This window comes from Hippocampus guttulatus, chromosome 7, assembly GCF_054856545.1.
Source record: "Hippocampus guttulatus isolate MCC_2025c chromosome 7, RoL_Hgut_1.0, whole genome shotgun sequence".
NCBI lineage: Eukaryota > Metazoa > Chordata > Actinopteri > Syngnathiformes > Syngnathidae > Hippocampus > Hippocampus guttulatus.
This window is the reverse complement of record NC_141267.1, coordinates 11,346,961-11,369,870: the sequence shown is the minus strand read 5'-3', so window position 1 is coordinate 11,369,870 and position 22,910 is coordinate 11,346,961. Positions and strand designations below refer to the sequence as shown.

The 22,910-nt window shown below is 39.7% G+C and overlaps 1 protein-coding gene across 2 annotated transcripts in view; it reads left to right on the top strand.

Annotated features, from left to right (window-relative positions):
- Positions 1–22,910, top strand: part of negr1 (neuronal growth regulator 1) — a 130,166-nt gene that overhangs the window by 39,942 nt on the left and 67,314 nt on the right. For both annotated transcript variants that reach the window (XM_086115790.1, XM_086115791.1), the window contains exon 3: positions 16,192–16,317. In XM_086115790.1, the coding sequence (XP_085971916.1) occupies positions 16,192–16,317 (126 nt within the window). The remainder of the gene's footprint in view (positions 1–16,191; positions 16,318–22,910) is intronic.

Below are 22,910 nucleotides of genomic sequence, written 5' to 3'. Positions count from 1 at the left end.
ACATACATGTATATGGTGTTTGGCCATCAAAGTAAAAAAATAAAATAAATAAATATTTATAATATAATCATATTTAGTTTTGTTTTTTTACCTGGTTATAGAAATTCATGAGTATCCGGGTTTTCTGCTGAAAAAGGGAGATTACGTCCTGAAAATTCTGTATGACTGCACTCTATTGTGAAATCGCTATACAAATAAAGATGAGTTGAGTCAACGGTACGGCTTTCTTCATCCATATATACCAGCAATATATAAGGGTCTATAATTGTAGATGGTGCAGCTGCGCTGGAGCGTAGTAACTCATTTTGATTTTCTTACTGGTGCAAGCCTTGTTTCCCCTTTTTGAGAATTTGCCAGGCCGCTCCGCGCCTGATGGGTGTTGAGGCGTTTAGAAGACCTTTGCACTGACATGCACCAGGCAAACCTGTCAATTTGGTGGCTGAAAGTAATTGGAACTTTATGCCTGGTGGAACCACATCTAACTGTCGACGGCTCTAGTGTAACGCATTCTTGGTGAATTTGATCGGTGCACCAAAAATAGATTCTCCGTGAACATGTGTGGTGGATGTCATCTATTTGATTTAGCAATATGACAATGCCGTGCTTCGAACATTCTGAATCATTGCGGAAATCAATTCTCTGAACACTATTATTATTATTAACGTTATTAATATTAATGGTTATATTTTTTTATTGCTACCCTGCCTGCTGCGATACAGCTGTGGGGTGGGTGGTCATGGTTACGGAGTGGAAGGCGGTCTCCAAATGTGCACTTAAAAGTGCAGCAACAACAACAATAACAGTAGATACACAGGATATTAGCTTTAATTTTGTTCTCTCTGTATTAAAGTGTTTATTGGTTGTTATGTAATTCAGTCATTTTTTTCTTGATTGGTGATTTGATGAATTAATCTAATCAATTCAGTGCCATTCTAATGGGAAACTCCTCTTTAATTGCCAGCATTACACTGAGCTGAATGATGCTGGCGCAGCAGCTGTCTGCGTATCTCAACTTCTAGATGGTGTCGCGTACTTCTTCAGATCATTCACAGGCTGAATCGATTGTACAGGGTGTCCATAAAGTATCTTTACCATTTAAAAAATGTCTTAAAAATGCAATTGATTAGATATTTTATTCAGATTTTTTCTATTGTATTCAGCGTTTATTAAAGTTGTTTTTTTTTTACCTCTTTTAATACACTTCTACATGGGCACCAATAGCACGAAGGACATCAAGACAGTACTCGATTTCTTGCCAACTTCGCTGTAGCATAGCCTCATCAATTGTGGCAATGGCATCGGTAATCCTTTGCTTTAGGTCAGTAATGTCCCTTATCTTTGTTCGATACACAATATCTTTAACATAGCCCCATAGAAAGAAGTCCAGGGGAGTGATATCTGGTGAACGTGGCGGCCAAGGAATTTGTCCATCCCTTCCAATCCACCGGTCTGGAAATGTTTGATTGAGGAACCCACGAACATGCAGCCCCCAATGTGGTGGTGCACCATCTTGCTGAAAAATGATGGTTGGTCATTCAGTTGTGGTGCCACATATTCAGTTAAAAGGTCAAGGTAAACTTTGCAGAAATATCATATCTTCAAATCTCTGAGTCTCAGATTTTAACAATAATATTTGTCTTCACAATAGTCTGTATTATTAACAGTGCATTAACGGTATTCTTATTGGTCCTTTTTTTTTTTTTTTGTTAGAAAAACACCCAAAAAAAAATACTAGAACTACTAGTGATTTTCTTTCTTCATCTATTCATGGAAATGTCCCGATCACATTGTTTTGCACCCAAGTCAGAGTAATCCGGTATTGACGATCTGCCGATACAGAGTCCCGATCTAACATCTCAGCAATGCATGAAAGAGAAAAAAACCCATATCTTAAATCTTATTTTTCTTTTACATGCAAAATACTCCATTAATATTACTAAACTTACATATTATCATTGTTGCATGACACTAGCCTCACATTAGCTCCCTGCGAAAACTACCACAACCTTCCCAGAAGATCATAAAGGTAGAAGATGCAAAATCACATTTATATTGCAGAAATCAATCAAATTATTTTTGAGGAATTTTTCCAAGACAGTTAACAAAATTGTTAAGGGCGTATCAATACTTCATGTTTTAAAAATTCTGCCCCGGGGCCAGTTTAGTAGTGGGGCTCGGTGCCCATCTCGAGGTGAAACAGCTAATTTTCCCCATTAGATCACTTTATTTTCGCTCCGTGTAGCAATTTGAAGGTGCCTTTTGCTGATGTTTGAAAATGTAAAGATTACGTCGACAAGAAACTCTCCAAATTTGGCTAACGCATAAAAAACATCAAGGTCATTGTGATTTGCTGAATTATTGAAATGTAATATATTTTTTAGCAAGATTTTACACATGCTGACCTAATTATAGAATCCTTCTGACCATTTTCTCATCTTGTAGCGAGGAACGAGAGGTTGTTATCATTCCAAGCACACCAGCCAGCCACCATCCCTCTCTGTTAATTAAGATTGTAGATGTGTTACTGCATTAAATATGCATCCTGTCTAAGAATATCTTGTCACAGTGAATGAGGGCGGGGGGCTGTTGAGGAGTTTCCCTCTTTTGGCCCTTGGTAGTCTGTTTAACCACAACACAAGCCTTTGGGCCAAGCTGTTGAAATGCATTCACACATTTCACTAACACAATGTATGCTACATGTTTATTTAAATCATTAAAAAAAAATACGATTCATGCAATGTATACGGACCTATACAGGATTATAACATGAATGTGGTATTTCACACTTTTCGTTTTTTAATTTTGTCACATGACCCAGTGCTGGAAAGGGTTAACAGTTCTCCAAATGTCAAGACATAATCCGGCATATGATGAAAAAGCTCACAGACATTAATATGGATCAAAGCAAGAAAACTCACCGCCCGCCCCTGTAGAATGACTCACAGGAACATGTGGTGGCTTGAAGCTCACTTTGTCAGAAAAGACAATGGGCATAATTAAATAACATGGCCAAGGTAATCACATCTGATTTATAATATGCAATAAATCTGTCACTCTCATAAATAATGAGCAGGTGTACTTGAAATAGATTTTTGCATGACCTAGTTCAAATACCGCCCTGTCACTTTAAAGCAAACGTCTGCACTTTCAATGAATGTGTACATCTCATATATAATATGAGATAAATGCTCTGCATTTCAATACCACCCCACCTTCTGGTCTTTGTTGAAAGGCAGCAACCCACACCTATCCAGATTGGTTGCATTGAGGTCACCAGAAGCGTGCCAAGCAATGTATAAATTAGTAGGGCTAACCAAGAGCTATGGGAGAACAAAGTATCACTCACCGGAATTAGAAAAAGGCAATAAAACTCCGAACACACTGCACGCAAATGGGATTCACACTTTCAGGGACAGCGGTTACTACAGTGGACAGTTTATCATGTTATCAGGTTACAGGTTATCATTATTGGTGAACGAAAGGGCTTGGAATATTGTGAGGCTTGGCAGCTATCATCCTTACTAGAGCTCAGACTCTCATCAAAAATTTGTGTTCACTATCCACGTCTTAATTAACCAGCGAATCTCAAATCAACTTGAATGGGTGAATTATTGCTCCCGTGAACTTCTTTACCTCCTGGATTGAATTGAGGCATAAGGCCTTATTTTACTGTCGTGTTGCATATTGATTGTTTTTTAATTCTTTTACTGTTTTTTTATTTTTTTTTAAATTATGTTAGGTTCGATTTTATTTATTTACAGAACTTTGTTTCCACTGCGGCCCTATAAATAAAATTGATTTAAGAATTAGTCTGTGAGGAAGGACAATGACAAAACTCCCTCATTCTTTTCCCAAAAATGACACCAGAATACTGCAGTTGCTGCACACTGAATGTGGTGTTTTTAGATGAATCATCCTTGAGGCTGCAGTATTGGTATAGGTATCTAATATGAAAATGTAATGTCGAGCCATGCCTCGTCTGGATTCAAGAAAGACCAGTCTATCAAATTACTATGAAATTACTATGAAGATAATTGGGGTCTGTATCATGTAAAAATAAAGAGAACAATCTGCTTTTGAAGCATGATTGACTGTGCATGTTAACTCAAATTAAATCAATCTCTCCATGTGAAATCCATGTAAATATCCCATGTTATCATCTGTCCATGTCCATTTTTTTCCTCTTTAAATTTGGTACGTTCAATAAGCTGGAAATTATGGTAATCCCTACGCCAAGATTTACAGTACAGTGGTGCCAAGCCAAACAAGTTTAATTTGTTTTTGGACCATGCTCATAACTCAAAACGCAGATGTTAAATCATATTTTTACTTACATACTTTCTCCTTTAATTCAGTGCACACTGTGCTGCTCCTTCTGTTGTGCACACTTGGGCCACTTGGTGGCACTATAAAAGCAGACACAGATATTCTGCACATAGAGACAATCACAGCTTCTTAGTACAGCAGTAATATTAGTTGTTATTCCCAGAGAATAAAGAATACAGTATATGCCTCTGAGTATTTTTTTTTATTCTCTGTATACACGTGTTGCTACACTTGTGTTATTGCTCAAAAGGTTATATTACCGCCACAAAAGCCATTTCTTTGAGGCTTTCTATTTATGTGTTAACAAGAGTCGAACGGTCTTCAAAGCCAAGGTGTGTGGTTGTTTGAAGCACATGTAATTATGTTTTGGTTGTAAATTTAAACTTATTCTTTCTGCCAAAACACTACTTGTGAAGTGAACCGAGTCACTGCCACCATACAGCGCTCGTATGTCAAATTTGCGCTCACACGTCAAAGCAAAAAATAGGCGGAATGATTGTTTGCCAACCAATTCGGGGTGTACCCCGCCTTATTGCCCGAAGACAGCTGGGATAGGCTCCAGCACGCCCGCGACTCTCGTGAGGATAAAGCAGATCGGAAAATGGATGGAACAGCACAAGCAGTCGGTGCGTGCATGGGGTACAGCATGCAAATTACAGCGTCATTAGAGCATGTGGAGCATTTGAAAATATTCTCATAATGGAACCTTTCACGTAACAAAACTATTGTCTGCACTAGATTGTTCTTGTGGAACTGTATCTTCAGACAATCCCATGCTTCCTGTTTTGTGGGAACCATTTTGGGAAGGCCATCTCCTTTTCTAGCTGGGTTGTGCCTCAGTGAACACACAAATGAATCTGGTGTCTACTGTGTGTATGAAAGCACAGTCCACGATCTTCAGGCTTTTGTTCATCATACAATTTATCACAATTAGAATTGAAAATGACACGGCTCTTCAGGGGGTGAAGCATTGTCAGACATCTATTCTACGAGAAACACTGGCCTTGATGAGGCAGATAAATATCACAGTCTGTGCTCCCTGTCACTCCAGCACTACTGCATGTCTCACACTGAATGCAGACCGACTACCAGCAGTGGAGGATATCCACCTGTCTCATCCCTCAAATTCATCTGCTGGCCAGAATGCTAATCAAGTCCATGCCTTGTCAACTATTAGTTCTGCTACTTGACATCATTGCCGAAACATGGCAAACGACTTAAATCCAAAGACGCGGACAAATCACTGAAATGACATATTTAACAGGAATCATCAGATTTCCTGACGTTCTGTATGAATACCTTCATTTGAAGAATCGGTGAACAAGCAGTCCAAATGGGAGAGTCTAAACAAACGAAATTGGCTGACATCTGTATTCTGCAAAGCACAAGCTCAGGGTTTTTCATAATGACCCATTTATTGAATATTCATGACTTTGGCCTTTCCAAACTCCTCAGTGGGACCGGATTGCTCTGTCGTCCATGTGCGTTGTTCAAACACGATGGTGTCCCACCACCGTGTGGTCGATATTGAGTGCCATCAGAGAATGAATGTGGCAGCTGACACCGAACTGAAAGTATCCAAGGGTACTTGTGAAGTCCTTGTACGTGTACGGTGTAGCGCGTGCAGCCATAGCCGCAGTATTTCTTATGGAGTACTTTATGACTCATCACTATGTAACATGAGTCATGGCAGGAACAGTGCAGGCAAAGAAAATTAGTGTTTAAACATTGAAAATGAAGACTTCATCACAACCCAAGGATCTAATTAGAGATCAACATGAATATTTTAAGGAAATGGCTTAATGTCATTACCAGTGGATGATGAAGGACATATTCACTCATGGCCTTGATGGTGATGGCTACAAGAAACACACGCGAGATTTGTATTTTATTATTTTCCATACTACTTGTTATACTGTACGCGCGAAAAGCATTTTAGGTTTGAGAGTTGAGAGTTCCTCAAAGTCTTTCAAATATCACCATCCCTCAGCAAATATGGATTTCCAATCAAACATTACAGAGTATGCAGATTCATGGATACATGGCTTTGTATGGATGGGAGAAAAATGTAATGGATATAGACTGAAGTTGTGTTTTTGTTTTTGTTTTGTTTTTTTTACAGCACCAATCAATCAGTTTTAATCATAATTGATCCATTTAAATTTCACTGCACAAATCCAATCAAAGACTTACATTGAGGAATAACAGACATTTTCATTTTTTGTTTAATAAGCAGTTCAGGCTGAAAAAAAGTGTGGATGTTCAAGGTTAAGCTTGAATATATATATATATATATATATATATATATATATATTTTTTTTTTGGGGCAATTCAGGACATGTGCCCCATGTGCAATAACAGGAGTGGGTGAGACTTACAACATGCACAATTGATCAAAAATAACATTCATTCATTTTGACAAGTGTTGTCTTTAATCATAGCTTGCATCTATGATTGGAGGAGTCAGACTGCACAACCAACTGACCGTCTGAATTTGTTTGTGTGTTTGTTTTATTGGTCAAAAATGTCCTTGAGATCTGACAAATATCTTTTCATTTATTACTCGATGTTTATTGGCAAATGTCATTTCATCTTAGTTATTTTCCGCGTCGAGTTAAATATATGTTTTTAAAAGTATCACTGCATTTGTGGACATTGCGTCAGACATACGGTAAATACGGTTCTCCATAGTAACCAAGTTATTCTAACCACAAAAAGTGCCATCATGCTAACATTTTCCAGCTAGTTAACGGACAACAGTTGCCAGGTTCACCTAATCTAAGATACTTGTGTCAATGTTTTTTTTATTTTTTGTTTTTTTTATGAATGTTTCAATCAAAGCATAATTTTTCAGGGCTAACAAATAATTTCTTTGGCGACTTTTATAACATCAGCAACGGTTTCTGGGGTTGGAGTTGTGGGCATAATTCCACGACAAGAATCACACCCAAGAGTCTGAATGGAAGAGATCTACTTTGGAGAGTTGTGTGTTATGACAGCATGAAGCAAGCTGGCAAAAGCTCCCTCCACATTAATCATGACCTGGACTTTAAAATGTTGAACTCTGACCTTTCACGCTGCATTCTGCTCTGTGACAGATGGGGATGAAGCTTTTGTCCTCCCAACAGATCATTGATTTTTTTTACACGCGTGCGTGCACACACACAGGCAAAGATTTCAAGATAGGATCACTCCCAGCCATTGCTGTTTGGACACAGGCTGAAATTTGTGTTGTGAATTGAAAGAAGCACAACTTTAGTTTATTTTTAAAGATGATTTCAATAAGCCTTATCTCAGACCCATCTTGACATCCTGATGATTGAAAATAACCAGTGATCTTGAGAAGAAGTATTGCCCAAGCATGATTCTGAGCCTGAAAGATTAGCGTGAATGGATTACAAAGTAATGTGATGTTACTAAGTGGGTGATAGGGTAATTTTGAATTACATGCTCAACTCTGCTAATCCATTGAAATTTGCCACCCATATTTCAAAATATTCATTTACATCAGTTGATTCCTTTCATGATTTCTCATTGCACAAATCATGACACAGTATGATGCAAAACATTTGGAATTATTAAGTATTTTAAAAAATGCTATAACAGCAAACAAAAAATATTTCATTTCTGCATGAATGACTAGGTGGCATGGTGGTCGACTAGTTTGCATGTCCACCTCACAGTGCAGAGGTGCAGGGTTTGATTCCATCAACAGCCTTCCTTTGTGGACTTTGCATGTTCTCCCCGTGTCTGCGTGGGATTTCTCCGGGTACGCCGATTTATACCCACATTCCAAAAACATGCATGGTGCGTTAATAATCAATCACTCTATATTGTGATTGAGATGCACAACAGGTGAGACTGGGAGCAACAACATCATCAATACGCACCACCAGCACTGGAGCCCCACAGGGATGTGTCCTCTCTCCACTGCTCTTCTCTCTCTACACAAACGATTGCACCTCAACAGATCCAGCTGTCAAACTCATAAAGTTCGCAGACGACACCACGGTCATCGGTCTCATCAAAGACGGCGACGGGCTGAACACGCTCAAGACTGTAGAGATGATCGTGGACTTCAGGAAACATTCTTCTCCACAGTTGCCCCTCACACTATCCAACTGCCCTGTGTCAACCGTCGAGACCTTCAAGTTCCTGGGAATCACAGTCTCCCAGGACATGAAGTGGGAAGTCAACACCATCTCCATCCTGAAAAGGGCCCGGCAGAGGATGTACTTCCTGAGGCTGCTGAGGAAGCATGGCCTGCCACAGGAGGTGCTACGACAGTTCGACACGGCAGTCATCGAATCAATCCTGTGTTCTTCCATCACGGTTTGGTTTGGGGCCGCCACAAAAAAAGGACAAAATCCGACTTCAACGGACAGTTAGGACGGCGGAAAAAATCGTTGGCACCGCCCTACCCACTCTTGAGGACTTGCACACTGCAAGAATCAAGACAAGGGCACGGAAAATCCTCCTGGATCCCCCGCACCCTGCCCACCACCTTTTCCAGCTACTCCCCTCAGGCAGACGCTACAGATCCATGCGCACCAAATCCAGTAGACACTTAAACAGCTTTTTCCCTCTAGCCATTAACTCCTTAAACAGTCACTGACGTAGTCACTCTTCTTGTACTACAAATACTGCTACTGGTTACTCTAAAATGGATCAATGATTTGTTGTTTACGATGATACTAATGCAGCGTGTTATACCGGAGACAAATTCCTTGTGTGTTCTACATACTTGGCCAATAAAGATGATTCTGATTCTGATTCTGATGATTCTGAATGGTTGTTTGTCTATGTGTGCCATGCGATTATAACCAGTTCATGGTGTCTCCCGCCTACTGCCCGAAGATGGCTGGGATAGGCTCCAGCACGCCTGTGACCCTCATGAGGATAAGCAGATCAGATAATGGATGGATGGATGAAGTGATTTGTTTTTTGCACATCCGCTTTTTTTAATGTCTGTGTTCATCGGGCCGATCGATTATCTGCCATAGCAAATTCATTTGCTGTTAATAAATAAAGGAAATAAAGCAAGTACATTGTGTGAACTCAAAAACTTGCGTACTCTGTGGGACTATAAAGAATAAAATCGGCATCTATTCGCAGTGTAAATGTGTTGCAAGAGATGCGAATTTCTGTAGAGCAAACGAACAGTTTCCAGACACATTGAATGATGCATTAGAACAGAAGCTTACGTGTCTGCTGACATACTTGATATCCCACAGTATCACACCATCACACACAATCATCACCCCCTCAGGCTAATTTCTGTGGAACATTAGGAGGGTGAATCGCTGAATTCATCTTTGATAATGATTCCATTATGGAATAATGCTCATAAGCCAGTGTGCACTGGCTTGGAATGTATTTGTGTCTTAAGTCATTTGCTCTCTGCCACCATTCCTCACATCTCCATTTTTTATTCATGTAGCCAACGTCTTAGCCACAAGCAGGAGGAATATGAGGGGATGCCAAGCAGACAACAAAAAAGGCTGATAAGGGTTATATCTTGGCTTCTGCCACTCCGTGCTGCCACTCTCACATTTAGTCTGCCAAAATTGCTGCCAGGCCCACTTCAATGGGTGCAGAAAAAAAACAAAACAAAACATACTTCTTAGTCATACCATGCATTCCCATATTCCTTTTTATTGTTACTTTATGGCCAAGCACGTTTTTCTCTCGGAGTGATGTGAGTGGTAAGCACCTATTGTATACATGTGAATGAATAGACAGACAGCATATACTCTGAGGATTTTTTTTTCCAAGCCATCTAAAAAAACTACAGTATAGAAAAGCCTCATTGTAATTGCACTTCCACTAGTTTCAACATGTTTGTGATAACTGAGTGGCATAAATGACATTCCCATTTAATGGACTTGTGATTTAAGGGACAGTCCACTTAAAACGCCCCATTGTTCAGGACAGTAATTGTCAAAGTGTGTTAGTTCCAGAATTGGCCACTGTAGCCATGTTGACACAGGCAACGTTCCTGTTAAAGGCCGTGAAAAGCATACACATTAGTTTCGCCGTAAACACATAGCTCAAAGAGGGTGTGTCGTATCTACCTATTTATATCTATGGCTGTTGTTTACTCGGTTGCTTGTCGTGTCCGTTTTGAACATTTTTTGGTACGATATATAGTTGTTTTTGTTGCCAAGCCCTTCTTGACGGCATCTAATCATAACACAAGTGAAAAAAGGAATTGTGCTAACCTCACAGTGCATGAAGCAACTGCATCACTCCAAAGCAACAGCGAGATCAGTTTAGATTAATTTTTCAAAAGGTTTCAAGCTTTATAAAAAAAATATATATAGATATATAATTATTTACAATAATTCTGTACTGTATTTGGTGTTTTTAGGCCATGAAAAAAAGTGCTTCAATTTAACCTACACATCTTTAACTGGTGTTTATCCCCTCCCCCTATTAATCGAGGTTCTACTATATAAATTATATATTTAGTAGGGCAAAAAGATGGCCTTTGCCCGAGTTTCCTTGGTTGGATTAGGGAAAATTTTAATAATTACAACCTTCTGTTTCACACAAGCCAGTCCATGATGTACCCTGCTCGGACAGGCCCGAGCTCACCCACCCATGAGTATAAGCAACTAAAAATTGTAGATTGATGCTTAAATCATTGCCATTATGAAGAAATGTTGATGGAATTATTTGGTTAAAAAATGTTAATCTAACTTCAACATGTTTTATGATTTAGATTCTTCAATGTAGACACCTTTTGCTCAGATAACGGACTCGGACATGTCGGGATTTTCTCTATCAACTTTATGATGCTTTATGACCTGGAATGACTTACAGTTCACAGCTGTGCATTATCAAGAATTAATATCTTGGTTTCCTTGACCTTAAGACTATAATGACTAATTTTAACGATTTAGCCCGTTCTGTGTTTAGTGTATGGCCATTTGTCGCAGATGGACTTAGTCGTTCAGTCAGTGGTGACTTACGAAGAGGAATACTTGCCATCAGTGAGACGTTGTGTCACTCTGGCCACCCGCTAAAAAATTTCTGGCTCCACCCCTACTGCTTCTGTTGATGTTCCTGTTTGTGACTCCATTCTTAGATCTTCGGTTTGCTACTATACTTTATTTTTTTTTTATTGGACTTTCATAAATTCAGTGTGTTCCATTCAATTCCACGTCTGTTTTCCTTGTTTTGTTAGTGAGTTTGCAAGTACATCCTGCAATCCCGCCTTGCTTCCATGCTTCACAGCTCTTGGGTCCACCTTTTTGTCACCACCACCACAACAACGCACAATGTTTAATAAATATTAACTCTCTCTCTCTCTCTCTCTTTCTTTCTCTTGCCTTGAATGGAAGAGCTACCAATGAGGCCTACAAGGCCAACAAATATGGCTGATCCCTTGGTGTAACATAATCTGTCAGTGTGTATGTTTACTTTCACGACAGGCTACCTAATTAACAAGTTAGAAGTCGGTCCTTTGTGCTGCAGTGTTGGCAGAAAAAAAACCTTTAGGAATAGCTGTCTCATTAGTGAGGCATAGTTTACAACCGACACACAGTGGTATAGTTTACAGGTATGTTATAATTCAGAGTTTCCATCAATGTCTGATTGAACAAAGCTTTGGAGCAGTGTCTAATTAGCTGGGTTTACAGGTAAGAGACTAATCTCTCCCCAAGCTGCTATTTTAGTGCCGCGTATTGTTGATTAAAAAAAAAAAAAGATCTACTCTCAAATCAGTTTGTGTTGGAGATTTAGCATGACCATTACACTCCATCATATTTAGTGTGGCTCAGAACCAAGGACAGCCAAAGCAGCATTTTCTTTATTGTTCTGGTTCAAAATGTGAATCACAACTCCTCTCCTCCTTGCACTCACTCTGTGGTCAATTAGACCAAGTGGCCAGTTCCTTCCTTCACTCTAATTGGAAAATTGGACGGCGGTAGGTTTAGTCAGTAATGGTGTGTTGTATTTGGTGGCGAAAAGTCGGAATGGCGGTGTCCTGTCAGAATTCAGAGAGAGTCTCAGTTGCGTGTATCCTACTTTGCAGCTCCAGAAGAACAACTGGTGCATTTTTGAGAGTGCAGCTGTAAGCATTTCTATAATTCAAGGTGGCATCATTAGATGCTTTTTTTTTTTCACCCGCTGTGTCTAACAGAAGAGAGAAACAATGCTGCCTGGATCAGCTTTGGCACCTCACTCTCTGCACCTCCCACAGGGCAAGAGGAAGGGAAATTGGAGGAGAATGGGAAAACATGACAATCATTGTGTTGTTAATGAATTAGCATGCTAAGAAAACAAGTGGTGCATGCAGGCGAAAATGAAGGGTTACATTATTCTGTTGTTTAGTGGAAATATCATTTGTTGATGGTGTATGAGTATGAATAAAAGAGCCTGTACACTGGAAAGAGCTGACTGGGATTTTGGAGTTATACTAGGAATGTTTTGTAAACTGCTCAAATAATTGACCCAAAACGTCCCACTTTTTATGTGGCCCAGTGATAGAGAAATCTATGAACAAAATTGTATCATGTTTAAAATTTCGGTTAATTTGGGCATGTCTGGACATACTCAGCGCAGAGGCGTCGGCCGTTTGGGCGGAGGGCCTTTTCTTGAGTAATCACGTCAAAGCAAGGGGGGCGAACAGATGGAAGAAGACTAGATTCAATCACAGAGTGGGAATGAACAAATTGGGAACAAAGAGTTGTTGAGTACCAATAGACAGTTTGGGAACAGCTGTCACGCCCAGGTGATCATTTGTCATCAGCAAAGTCTGTGACTTGTGTATTTGGATAGATCAGATCATTACCAAGAGGCGCGGTATGCAAATCTCGGGGGCAGTGTTTTTCTTGTATTTTACAATAAAAGTTCGAACCGGCGGAGAGGGAGCTGAGAGTGTGATCGCGGAGCAACTAAACCATCGTTCGCTCTCAGAGATCCGCTCCCGCCGATATTGAAGACAATTTTCCTGTGTGCCGAGTCATTTCTTTAACTTTCTCCGAGAAAATCTCTGACACCCAGTCACAGTGGTGCAATTCCGTTGGATCGATACTGTTCCAACGGAATTAATTAAATATCAAGGTGGGAAAAAATGACTTAAAAATAGTACCAATTATTATAGGTGATTTGGAGCTGTTTCCCTTTACATGTATGGTCAACACTGAGCCAGGTCGTCTACATGTTTTTCCTCAGTTGCCACAAAAAATTACCTCATTCGAAATATCCGTGTTTCCATTACTAGTTTGCTATTGTACTATTTGCATTTTGTACATTTCTGAGGACAATGGAAACCCAACTACCGAGACCAATACTAAACGGTTATCTTTTAGTCAGTTTTGGGACATCGCATCGTCTTTGTTGACAAAAAGACACAAAGTGAACCAAACCAAATTAGCTGAGATGCCTTCATAGTCAGGAGGTTAAACACTCGTCATCAGAATATTTGAAAACCCAAGTAGTCCTCGCAAAGAAGCGATAGAATCAGGAGATAACTACAACATTTTCAATTTTGTTTTATCGGACACAGAGGGGACGTGTCAACAGTCGAGTCCCACAGCCAGCAAACAAAGAATCAGACAAGTAATGACCAAGATTCAACACAAAAAAGAAAAAAAAACTGCTGATAACTTAGGCTGGAGTCTTTGATTTTATGTTTTATCCTGACACCACCTGCCTGCCCCCCGTGCCCCCAACAATTATGGTGCCATGTATTGATTATTTTAATGATGAGTCATCCAGAAGGCTTGTTCAAAAAGTAAAACTAAAGGCTCCAAGTATGTCTTGGCTGTTTAGTGAAAGGGGAACTCTGTGAAAAGTGTTGAGTCATCTTCACATTGGATTAGAATGCATAACGGGGATTTCTAAGGGTGAAATACTTTACAGTACAATCAACTGTGGTACAACTCACTTCTAAAATCAAAGCGTACGATACAAAAAAAAAAGTCTCATCAGCATTTACTGCTATGGACTCTTTGTGTACGCACATGGCTTATTTAAATTCGCTCAAATGCCATGGCCGGTGGCTGCATTTGTGTCTGTGGGTGTCTCTAGTTGATAAAACCCCAAGACAGATAACAACCTCGACAATTATGATTTGATTCCCAGCAGTAATTGACAATCTTCACTTTTCTTGTATTAATGTTTTATTATCACCTTAAGTGCTTGGTTCAGACTTTAGAGCCTCTGTCTCCATCTTATTTTTTACAATGCAGTATACTATGGAGTAAATCTGATTTTGTTCTTGTAAATGTCGTTTTGACAAACCACTAATCCCACCACACATTTTTGGAGTGGGTTCAACTCAGGGCTCGAAGCACTGCAGGCCTGTAAAATATTAGACACAATTATTGTGCTCCACATGGTCTCACAAAAAACAACTAAACAGATGTCTGTAAACTCAGTGTTTTGAAAGATTCCTTTTTTATCTTACACTAGACAAGCACACACTGCATCCAGAGTACAGATAACGTACTAGATGACGAACACCGCAGAGCCTCTAAGATAACACTGCCCGTTATTAGATCTGATTTGATCAGATTTTGCAGTGGCTTCTGATGAAGCTGGTTCTGAATAAGTGCCGCATGTTTAAAAAAAAAACACAAACACTTGCAGTCAGTCCTTTGATTCTTGCAAGCCATCACACATGACTTGAAACGCTGAAGCATATTTACCGAAATCGTCGGTCCTGTTCCAAACAATTGTATGACCTCAGGGCCCGTGATTCATTGGATCCAAGATAGATCCTGCTTTTTGAGGAAGGAAAAACAAAGTTTGCAGTCTTGTATCTGCAAGCAAGATTTGAATGAACGTATCGGATAGGGATGCTTTTCTCCAAATATTTTAATAATATTCTCCTATCAGGTGATACAAACAGTTTTCACATAGACCGCAAATTCATCTTGAATAGTACTATACAGCATGTTGATATACAGTGACACTTAATACAGAACTTTCATCAATTCCTTTATCAACATACTGACAATTATTTTGGGGGGGGGGCAGTCCATATCAGTTTCATACCCATGAATCATGCCAGTACTATGAGAAAGTTGACACTATCTGATCAAATGAGTTGCCTTCAGAAATTAGTCGCACCTAGAGTGATAAAGCTTGGGACTGAAAATGTTTGACTTTTATGGGATGGAACATTGAAGCAGAACTTGGAATTAGATTGGAAGTTGGTGGTGTGACATGTTTTTTGTGGGGAAAACCAAATACTGTTAAGACTGGAATTACTTTATTTCCCGTCATCTACATTTTTTGGCTGGGAAATATAATCCATTGCATATCTTATATGGAGCAAGTAGATCTATTAGTATGCAAATGAAAGCAGTTTAGCGCACACACATGATGTATTCATCGGATGGGTGGATGTATATGCTCGATGTTTGAATAGATCCTCTTTCGTGTACTCTGTACTCATTCTCCATTCAAGCATCGTCAATGCTGTCAATTTATAGTTGATTAGAATGTTGTAGATTATGTAGATATGTTGATACCATCAATGTGAATGCATCCAACCATTCCTTTTGTATAAGCCATACAATCAATACAAATGCAATACGACACAGAATTAATGAATTGATATCTACTCAACGACTCATTCACTCTGCCGTCCATCTTGATACCCAGGGTCTATTCATTATATCCGGTCTTATACATAGCCATGTCAATTAAGGAACCGACATTCACTCTTGTGGGTGGTTGAGTGCCTTTCTGAACATAAACGCTCATTTAATTCTGTCGTCAGCCTCCTTCAATAACCCTGAACAACTACCTCGACGTTTCCTTCCTTTCAAATGTCTTATTGCATACTATATTTTATACATGTTTCAAATCTTTTCACCCATATATATTTTTTCCCCCTTTATCCAACAGTTCCTCCCAAGATACATGATATTTCCTCTGACATCACGGTAAACGAGGGCAGCAACGTGTCGCTCGTCTGCATGGCCAGCGGGAAACCTGAGCCAGCCATTTCCTGGAGACACATAACCCCATTAGGTGAGTTCACGTCACCTCACACACACTCATGCTAATGAATGGGTGGATGCACCTACAGAGGAAATGAGGAAGCATGGTTGGGATCAATAGGTGAAAGACTGAGGAGAGATGGTTGTGCATTGAGACATAGAATGGGGAGGGGGGGCCGAGATGAAAGATGTGGTCGGCTGGCTCCATGAGTGAAGGGGCGAAGCCGGCAGTAGATGTAAAAATAATTTAGCACAACACATCATGCAGAAAGACATGCAGTCATATTGCTGTCCATATAAGGCATACGCAGTAAGAAAAATAGCAAGGTATTTCTCATTACAGTATATAATATTGATAATTGCATAATTACAGTATGCAATTATCCTCATGAGTTATTAAATTTGGACAGTTTCCACTCATTTCTACCTAGCTTCACATTTGTTTTTTCATTTGGGAGTGTGCACACTTTATTATTATTATTATTATCATTGTGTATTTTGAGTTAGTGTGCACTATATCAGTCTCACATCCACTCAAAAAAAAAGTATGTCAAACTCTGATACTAGTCGCACAGGGACGAAACAGCCCCTACTCGAGTATCCGATACACGGTTGAACGCAGAGACTCTAGACTGGTTCGGCGAACTCCCATGCACCCTCAAGGACCCTACCAAGGTTGTAGAATCAGTCCATGTTCCACCGCCAGGAGGAAAATGACGCTACTCCTCCTGAATCTGAGATTGAACTTGGGCAAAGATGCCTGGAGGCATGCTGGAATTGAAATTGACCTTTAAAGTCAGTTTGTGTCAAATATGGTCAACATATGTCTGCTTTTACAAAGCGAAAGGCCAAGAGGAAAGGCAAATATCATCTTTATAAATTTGTGGATTTTTTTTTTTTAGACGTGCAAGTAAAGTTTGAGACTGTGAGAACACAGTGCTGTGACTTTGCTTTTGGATATATATGCCATGATGATTATTTTTTTTGGATCACATCCTTCCATTTATTTGGAAATAGAGAATGCTTTAAAAGTATAACTGTAAGACCAACAATAGACCTCCAACTCACCTACTTTTCTCCTGTCTAATTTTCATATTAATGGATTACACCTGGCCGTGCCAATGTGTTAGCTGCGTCGATGCCCGCATTTATCTTTTGGCTGTCAAGTCATCCTGCGTGGTGCGCCTGGCTGATTGTGTTCGCAGAGTTTTCCGAAGATGATCAAAAGAACCATCCTCTGAGTCCGAGTGGCAGTCATTCATCCCGCTTTGAAGTGTCCACTCTTTGAAGTCCGCCTGGGGAAGAAAATGATATGCTGGTCGAATGAAAGGGTGCGGGCCTGAATGTAATCACAGGCTGGCTCCAAGCACATCAGAAACGAAGCCATTAGCCATTGGATCTATGAGGTGACTATTGTAACTGCGTCGATTTGTCCAAGGGATGCAAGACCACTGAAAGGTTATAATGGCCTAATGCCATAAAATCCGTTGGCTATGCAAAGCATTTTCCTTTGGCAAGTTCATACAGTCTAGGAGACTTGAATGTGCAAGCAGTGTGAAAGGAAATATTCGTGTCAGGTACAAGTGCCCATTGGAAAAAGCGTCAGACTTGTGCCACAAGTTAAACTACTTGTCATTGTCTGCAAGTGTCAATTTGAAGGATAAATCCATCCACTTCCCTATCATACTGATTGCTGTCACACGAGTCACATTATAGTAGCGAAGGTCATCGTCCTCGAGCCAGACGTCAAGCCACTTTGGCCATTTCTATAACTTTTATAACTGAAAGTTGCTGAAAGCCTTTTTTTTTCTTTTTACAATCACAAATATGTCCACATGTGGCTGGCATTATTTTCTGGCTTGAACACTGAAGCATTATCAGTGGAAGTGGGTTTGTTTCACACTCGAGATAGTTCTGCTGCACCATTCAGTGAAGTTTGACAGAATGATAAATTGGCCTGACTTGCTGTCATATTCGTATTCCCCCCACGTTTATTTAGATTTTTGCATGTTTTTCTCCTTTACATGACTGCTAGTTGACAAACGAATACATTTTACGAAACGAATACATACACTGAAGTGTGATCATAGACTATTTATTGAGAGATGAATGTTCTTCAAAAATGAAGCCTTTTTTTTGTCTTTCACAGAGATGCAAATTGCAATGTAAAATGTTTCACAAGCAATGCCCCCCCCCCCCCCCCTTATGAGACAAAGCCTGGTCGTTAAACGCTGAATGGAAGAACAACAGCGCCAGACTATGTCTGGAAGAATCACAGCCTTTTGTGTAACAGCTTAATTAACCAGTCTTGACAATCCAATTCTCAGACATTTGAAGGGATTTGAATCTCGGCTCAGGCCTATGTAGATAATCTCCTAGTACTTTTGCTTCTTCCCATATTCCAAAGCCATTTATTTTAGGTCGCTTGGAGACTAAATTGCCCCTGAATGTGCGTGTAAATGTTTGTCAGTTTGTTCACTGTGAGTGACTAATGATCGGTTGAGGGTGTAACAGGGCCCAAAGTCAGCTGTGATAGACTCCGGTTTACCAGTGACCCTGACAGGATAAACAGTAGAACATGAGGATGTAAATATTTCTTCTTGAGCTTCATGTGTTGCTTGTCAGCTAATCACCAACAGTAGTTGTGATTAATCGAATAATTGGATCATATAAACCCGGTCTTATCGCATCCGCAAGCAGGTACTCTTATGTAACCATCATCAGATTACACCTAGAATTATTTACGGTCTGTACAAATCAATAATATCAATAATGTTTAGTGCATTTTTAAATGGAACCAAAAACTATACACTCTTCAGAATTGCACTAATACTGTACTGTGAAACTATCTATAAATACAACAACCAAAAAAAAATACTTGTATGCATTTTTCACTTTCCTTGGGCACAACTGTTTTTTTTTTTTTTTTTTTTTGAAAGTAATGAAATCAGATCAGTAAAAATAGTACAATGTGCTGTTCTAAAGCAAACCAAAACAAACACTTTTGGTGTTGGTATTCCAATTTAATTTATACTTTATCCAAAGCATTTTCATTTCCTTCACTAGGATTCACAATTAGAAAGTAGTGAATTGATTTACAGAATCAAAATATGCCTTGCACCTGAATGGGAAAAAAAAAAGATGAGGAGGAACATATTTAGTATGTTAGTATAATGTAACCAACTAGGTTATGCGTTATTTTGTTATGTATTGCTGTTGAGGGATTGGGGCAAACCTATCATGTTGTGTTACTTTGAGTGCTGCAATGTCCAAGTTCATAAATGTAACACAGTGCACGGTAGCAACTGACCAGAATGGTACTGCGTGTGCTTTTCCTGTTCACTGTCAACAACAGGCATACTCAAACAGTGTTTTAGGTTGTTAATAAACGTGTGAGTTCACAGTTTAATACCTTATTTATCCATCCATGGTAGACACGACAATATGTTTGTCTACCACAACAGGACATCGCATTCAATCAAACATGTGGTAAACTGTGCATGCTAATGCTAGCTTCCAGACATGACTGTCCCTATGTCAGAAATTAAATTGGGCATCAGCCACGATGTGCTTCCTTGTTAGGTGCTCGTTTATCACTGTGCTTCAATAAAAGGGTGATTTGTATCCTATTAGGTATTTTTGGTGAAATGTGCCCAAATGTGTGGATTTTGTTGCTAACACAGGTTAGCAACGACACCACATTCCCCACAATGCTACTGTTTCTGTCACAGATTACCACTGCTGCGCATTTATGTCACAGACAAAGCATACAGCCAGTAGAAGAAGCGCAAGACAAGGCAGTTTCAAAGATAAACAAAGTGCCAATTTAATAATATATAAATAAACGAATGGTGGTTAATTGCAGACGATTTTCAAAGTCAATGGTGCCGTGACTGGGCGACTAACCTCGGCAGTCCTTTGGCTAATGCTCTCTTTTCCAAACATAAAGTTCATGTTTTGGGTCTCTGAATTTAAAATGTGTTCTGAATCAACTTGTAGTGTTAAATTAAAACTGAATACCAATGAGAAACGCCATTAGCAGAAGTGCATTGGTAAGTTTCCCAGAAGCCACTCTCGCGTAATAAATCTACCACTTGACATACCTACTTACAATATGCTGAAAGCTTTAAAGAGCTAGAAGGACTTGATGGTATTGCCTCCACTACAGAGTACTTAGCTAGAGTGAGGTAACCTCTAATAAACACATTTTGGGGATTGCTGATCAAAAGACCTTTGAGATTTAAAATTCCAAAAATAATTATTTTGTACTATTCTGATATTCATTCTGAAGGTAGCTTCAATGTGCATAACGTAAGGATTGCCAAATGCTATACTGCTGGTGGAGAGAAGATATACACAGTTTTATTTGTGGATGTGTAAATACAAACAGCACTCTGTTCGGTTATTCTTGGGCAGTGCCACAGCCCCTTACGCATATAACCCAAAACATTGCCTCTTTGTTTCCTCGGAAGATGAAGCATATCGTCCACAAAACATGCCACTTGGTAAAAGCAGTGACCGACCAGTTGTTTGCTGGGACAAATGTCCTGAGAGTCAGCAATGCGGTCAGCCTTGACATTGCCACAGTACACTGACTGATGCCAATGCCTGTCTTGACATATATTGCTGGATGCCAAATGGGTTGACAGTAGCTGATGGGAAAATCTTGACATATCTTCGATATTACCCTGGAGATTATGTTACACATCACGAGGGATGGGTACCTAGCTCTGGTACTAAACTGGTTCCGGGGTTGAATTTTTAAAAACTGCAGTATTGATAAGCTCTATCCTTCACAGTTCTGTCAATGGTTTTGGAGAAATTACAAAAATTCATTTGTGATAGATATATACTATATAAATATTTAGCACCTTTTACCTCTCCGATATTGTTGCGAACTAACAATAAAATGAATATGTTTGTCTCAGATCCATGTTCACAATCGGAAGCGAGCCTTCTCATCCCAGTGCTGTGTGCAAAATAAAAGCAATATTTCCACAATTCCGATATCGTACAATAACGAATTGTAGGTCTTTTGATTGAAGAGTATTTCGGTTCTGAGTAATTCTCGTAACGTCCCGTCTCGTGAGGCATCACAATTTTCGTGAAATCTAATTAAATGTTTTTACAAAACTCGTGAGAGAGCCTGAAACCATTGATAGGTAAATGGGTGGGACTTGCGCCCTTGCACAATCCACACATGGGATTCAACCCGGATGATCACCCTCCACTGTCACTCCCGTCCCAGTCTTGGTTCTTATATGTTTATGTTTGTGTTTTTTCTAAATAAAAAAAGTACAGCTAAGAATACTGTGAAGGCACAGGTACAATAAGTAGTCCCGTTAAAAGCAGTAGTTTCATTCAAATCTTCTCAGTACCCTTCCCTACGCCTCGCCCCACATCAGATGGCTTGTCTGTACAAACTACATTGGTTTACTCCCAAATATCTGAAGAAGTTACCCAAGAGTTTCCAAAGGTGACCAGAGGTAGAAGTGAAATGAAAGGAAAATGTTGAAGTTACCAAAAAAAGATTTGTTATGGAAAATACCTCTCGCTGCCCGAGGAACTCGTGGAAAAAAAAAAGAAAGAAAAATTGGTTTATCTCTTGGCTCAAGAATAGTTGGTTTTCCCTACACACACACAAGCATGAATATGTTTGCTTATGAATACCTAACACATTTATTATATAAGATTGTTGGCCCTGACCGGTTTTGGATCCTCTTATATATGGTGTACTCTGAGTACACCACAGACCGAAGGACTATCTTTCAACTGATGGCAAGCTTAAACCCTGGAAACTCTTTTATTGTCTGTGTGAATGAGAAAGTGGGTAGATCACTCGTGCCATGTAACAGGCAGGTGCTTGTAATTGAATATTTGTCAAATTGTTTGTCATCCACACAACATGTGTTGTTCATCTATAAAATTGAGATGGAGGGTGCGTCCATAGCTACCACTGCCTGCAGGTGTGATTCGGCCACCTCCGCCCGCCAGCGATAACCAAGGAAATTAATTGCAAGAAAGGAGATGAAGAGCAATAAAAACAGGGAACATGACATTATCTGCATCTTAAGCTAGGCCCACATAAGAAACATTTTTTTTCATCATCCCAACTGTTTACTATTTTTTGAAATCCAAATAAATCCCATGGAAAATGTCATTAAATCAGCACATCTTATGGTGGACTAAGAAATAAATTATATTATATACATTCATGCATTTTCTGATCCGCTTATCCTTACAAGGGTCGCGGGGCGTGCTGGAGCCTATCCCAGCTGTCTTCGGGCACAATCACAGGGCACACATAGATGAACAACAATCCACGCTCACACTCACACCAAGGGTAAATTTAGAATGTTACATTAACCTGCCATCCATGTTGTTGGAATGTGGGTGGAAACCGAAATACCCAGAGAAAACCCACACGGGCACGGCCAGAACATGCAAACTCCACACAGGAAGGCCGGAGCCAGAATTGAACCCTGCACCTCCTCACTGCGAGGCCAAGGTGCTAACCAGTCAACCACCATGCCATGCCGCATTGCTGGAAAATGATTTCGAAATTTTCCTTGACCACCCTGTCTTTTCTGAAATTATCTCTCACGCTTTCTAACCCGATGACCA